The sequence below is a fragment of the Labrus mixtus genome, chromosome 6 (assembly GCF_963584025.1).
Source record: "Labrus mixtus chromosome 6, fLabMix1.1, whole genome shotgun sequence".
Taxonomy (NCBI): domain Eukaryota; kingdom Metazoa; phylum Chordata; class Actinopteri; order Labriformes; family Labridae; genus Labrus; species Labrus mixtus.
The window spans coordinates 23,716,480-23,721,479 of record NC_083617.1 but is presented as its reverse complement, the minus strand read 5'-3'; the positions used below and the strand labels follow the sequence as shown (position 1 = coordinate 23,721,479).

Genomic DNA, 5,000 nt, shown 5'->3' with positions numbered 1-5,000 from the left:
ACACACACACACACACACACACACACACACACACACACACACACACACACACACACACACACACACACACACACACGGATCAGAGTAGGCTTGCTGGCCATGCTTTGTTGAAGTTTGTCTGAAAGCATGGTGTCAAATCAAAGTTTCAGCGTCTTTCATTATCAACGTGTTTCTTTGATTTAACCCCGACACGCCCACTTCCACCGCAGCAAACACAATAAAGTTGTTTTGTAGGTGGATCTTTTTACAGTTCCTCATTTCCTGGAAAGAAAATTAAAAATATTTACGACTCCTCTCACACTCCAAGGCTTCTCTGCTTTAGCATCCAATTAAAAAGTCTCGTCTTTGATGTGTCTGTGTTTGAATATTCTCATGTTCAGCATCGTTGGTTTCCTGTGAAAGCTCAACGCCTCGCATGCGGCCGCTTGTTTTTTTAACCGTGCTAAATCATGAAGCGCTCTGCTAACTGTTTGAGTACGTGTGTCATTAACCTGTGCGGGTAATGACTCAGGGAAACATCGGTTCATTATGTAGACTCTTCTGTGAATCAGAGACTTCAGGGTTGTTCTCCTGCTGCACGTCTCCATGGCGATGCAGGAGAGAGCCTGAGGTGAACGGCGAGATGCTGAGGTCGTTCACCATCTGCAGGACGATGCTGATGATGTTCTATGAGTCCTGTGGGGGGGGCCCTGATCCGCAGGGCCAGCAACGTTGTGGGGGTGGAGCTTCTCTCGGTGGCTTAGTGGTTAGGTCCCACCCCCATGTTCAGAGGCTGTAGTCCTCCAAGCAGGCAACCCTGGTTCGAGTCCACCCTGTGGCACCGTTCCTGCATGTCATCCTCTCTCTCTCTCTCTCTCTCTCTCTATCCCACTCTGTCCACTGTCTTAATAAAGGCGTACAACCTCGGGTCGGTTTCAGACTCTAACATCAACCCTGAAGTGGTTTTTAAATTCAACTTCTCTTCTAAAAGATGCTCAGATAGATTCAGTAGATCCCAAACTCAGGTCTGCAGTGTTTGAAGATTTAAACTACGAGGAGAGAGGACAAAAAGGTAGTTTAATGGACGACTGAGATTTCTCTTTTCATTAAAATGAGATTTAAATACATTTCTTCTTTTTAGTGTGAAATCAAACTAATTCTTCACCTCTGCAGTTATTCAGCAGCTGATCATCTTCCTGGCCGCACGCTGTGCACTGACTCTCATATTTATAACATTCAGAGTAAAACGTGTTTTTAAAACCTGAGATGAAAAGACGTTTTAATTTGAGTGAGCGTGGGTCGAGTCTTCAGAGGCGTCTCTTTCTGTTCTAAATATATAAACGAGGCTCGGAGTCTGCAGGACGTTATCAAACAGCTGCTGTCAGAATAAAAGCGTTGAGAGGCGCAAAAATGATTCAATATGAAACGTCACCTGTGAAGGTTTGTACCGACAATCAAACAGAAGTACTAATGAGATCTGTGACCTGTGCAGGGAGAGAGAGGGGCGAGCGAGATGGATGAAAGCACGTTGTCCAGTGTGTGTGTGTGTGTGTGTACGTGTGTGTGTGTGTCTGTGTGTGTGTCTGTGTCTGTGTGTGTGTGTCCCAGGTAAAATCGTAACAAATTCTGATTGTGTGTTTTTTGTTTCATTGTTACAACAGGAGACTCACTTCAGATGAGACACTTTAATCATCTCGATGGGTGGCTCGTCGTTCCCTCTCTCGCCTCGGAATGCAAAACACCTTCCTGAAAAGCACACGCACACGCACACACACACACACACACACACACACACACACACACACACACACAGAGGGAGGTGAAATGAAGGGTGTCTTTCCTCACACCTGTGCAGCAGAGACCGTTTCATCTCATTACTCTTCAGTGCCAGAGCGTCCTGCTTTCACCTGTCTCACCTGAGGGGGAGGGGCCACCTCTCACCTGAGGGGGAGGGGCCACCTGCAGCGGACTAATCTTCACACCTGCTTTAATCACTCTTTGTTTCCACCTGATGGAGGCGACATCACGCAGAGCCTCAAGGTGCCTCTTTAGACAAAACATGAACGACCTTCAGAGTGATGGAAGGACGCTGAGGATGGTCATGAAGGCGCCTTAAAGAGACAGCAGCGGAGCCGTCTCAGGCAGAGGCTAATAAGGGTTTTTACTAGGGCTGGGGACGTTAATGCATTATTTTCGCGTTAACTCATTAATTCATTATCGCCGACAATCATTTTATCTCGCATTAACGCAGTTTTTATTATTTATTTTCTTATTGTAAAAGTCTGTTGCTCACTGGCTTTTATTTTGTAAAATTCTATCGTGAGCGAGCCTAGTGTGTTGCTTACTGCTGCGCATGTCTGCTGCGGCGCTCACAGGAAAGAGGAAACAGTGTTGCCAACTTGGCGACTTTCTCGTTAAATCTGGCGACTTTCCAAACCCCCTTGGCGACTTTTTTTGTCAACAGCTACTAGCGACAAATCTAGCGACTTTTTCTGGTCTTATTGGAGACTTTTTTGGTGTTAGAAACTGACGTGAAAGCACGTATTGCTCTGCAGTTACTGTCCTCAACGAGCAGCGGGTGCTGCCGTGAGCCCCTCCCCCTTCCAAAAGCTCTCACAGGCTGTCAGTCAGAGAGCAGAGAGGAGACCCACACCACTCTGCGTCCAGACTGCAACGAATGCAATAAGCTTTAGTTTTGTATTTATTTGCTTTGATTACATTGTTTAAGTTGAGAAGTACATTTACAATAAAAGTGCGCTGTACACTACTTTTGAATTCATTATTGGATTTTGCGTATAACAATGCGATTAATCGTGATTAATCACAGGAACTCATGCGATTAACGCGATTAAAACTTTTAATCGTTGTCCAGCCCTAGTTTTTAATGACGCCATGTAACACAGCTCTGAAGGTTTCACAGACTGACGACATGAAAGGTGAAAATGAGGACCAGATGGTTTTGAAACATTTGAGCCCTGGTGTGCGTCTTCCTCTTCTGAGGAGGAGGAAATTATTTTACTTTAGTTTGAAACTTAAAATTATAGTTAAGGCTCAACAAAAAACTCGCTTATGAAGCAGCCGTAAATAACCGGCTGCGTCGAGAACGGAAATTTTCACATACTTTCCTATGTACAACGCGTGTTACTGCATGATTCCTCTAGAGGGAGCACCACATGAATCAGACCGCCTAAAACACCGAAGTAGAGAACACTGTTTGTTGCTATGCAACGGCAACGACATGACATCATAGTGCGAGTAGTTCCAGACCTGATCTGTTAACTTCTCTTCTAAACTTTCCTATGTTATCTTGTAGCGGCTCTCCGGTGTCTCTGTTATCGTCACATCCCGTCTCATCACCTTACACCTCTACACTGCCACTAGTGGTTATATGCATATTGCATCTCGCGAACGCACAACCAGTGCTCCAAACCACTGCAGGATACGCTGATGTCATACGTTTGTGTCCGTGTAGTAAAACGTTGACTCAGAGCTTTAGAGTCTGGAATAGAGAGTTTTATTTCTCCGTTCTGTCAGTTACAGCTCTCTGCCCGAGTGTCTGTTCTATATTTACTGTTTGTTTCTGTCTATATGCACAGACGTTAGCTTAGCGCTACAACAGTCGTGTTAAGTGTGCAAACACAGAAACACAGCGGCGATGACGATCGTTAGACACACCCCTCTGTGTCGAGCTGAGGCCGCCCGCCGTGTGCATGCAGGAAAGAACGGAGCTGTAAAAATGAATATTCAGACTGAGTGTGACCGCCTCCTCTCAGAGAGAACGCAGCGTTGAACTCCTCCAAACATAGAAACACGTCGTCCATTCTAACAGCTGGTATGGACCCGGTTCTAACAGAGTTCAGTGAGGCCGGCAGGGAACGCCACACGCCATCCTAGAGTCACAGATCTGAGGAAATGAGGGAGCGTTCACAGATTCTTTATGGAGAACACGGAGCTTCCTGCAGCTCTACTGGACGACCTGATTATGCAGATATATCCTGACTCTCTCCTGAACGATAAGATGGATGCACTGTGCACATATGTTGAAGTAACAGAATCTAAATGTGGCGGCTCCGCCTCTGAATCTGCTCCAGGTGTAGCGGTGAGGGAACAGCAGGTTGGAAAATAGAAGTCATTAAAACATGAAATCAAACAAACCTGTTCCTCATATAAAAACCTGAACAGCTCGACCTCACAGCTGGATCCTTCTAAAGAATCCACATTACAATGTGTCTGTTTGACAGCATGGCGTTTTAGTCATTTAGAAATAAAGCCACGTTTCCACCAGGCGGTCCGTTACGGTTCGGTTGATCTTGCTTTGGTTTCCACAGCCTGCCGTTCCCTAACATGGCAGGCTCCAGATAGCTACGTCAGCTACATTATAGCGTGACATCATAGCAGTGCGACACAGTGTAGCACGCCAATAAATTCACCAAAGAAGAAGAAGAAGAAAGTGACTCAGTGAAGAAAGAGCAACAAAGCAGGACGTCCAGCAGACTGTGTCTTGGCATGTGGCTGCTCATCACAAGAAGCTCGGAGGAGAGGGACAACCAATCAACACACTGCAGAGGGTCTAGCTCCGCCCTTTAGGATCAGATGTGTATGCAACCTGAAAGAAGGGTGGCAAAAAAGTAGCACGCTACGGATCGGTACCATTCCAAACTTTTGACAGAGTAACCAGAGCCCGACCGATTCAACAGCCAGACGATGATATCGGCTGATATCAGCATATCCAGTGACTATTGGTATCTGCTGATTTGATCTAAGATATGCACCGATATTACAGATTTATTCACCAGACAAACATCATTTCATTTGAGCTTCATTGTATTAAACTAGCAGTTCTCTGTCACCACTAGAGGGCGCTGTATGGATTACAACAAGCATCATCACTGCAGAGTGTCGAGCAGTGACGCACATCCACGCTCAGTTACTTTCCAGCTGAGCGGCCATCTTGTCTTCGTTATTAATCTTTTCCACAAGTGTTTGATAACTGAGGGATCAACACAATAAATATCTCGCTC

At 45.7% G+C, this 5,000-nt stretch overlaps 1 protein-coding gene across 2 annotated transcripts in view; it reads right to left on the bottom strand.

Annotated features, from left to right (window-relative positions):
- wdr11 (WD repeat domain 11) overlaps positions 1 to 5,000 on the bottom strand; it is a 57,386-nt gene that overhangs the window by 18,846 nt on the left and 33,540 nt on the right. For both annotated transcript variants that reach the window (XM_061040590.1, XM_061040589.1), the window contains exon 13: positions 1,650 to 1,725. In XM_061040590.1, the coding sequence (XP_060896573.1) occupies positions 1,650 to 1,725 (76 nt within the window). The remainder of the gene's footprint in view (positions 1 to 1,649; positions 1,726 to 5,000) is intronic.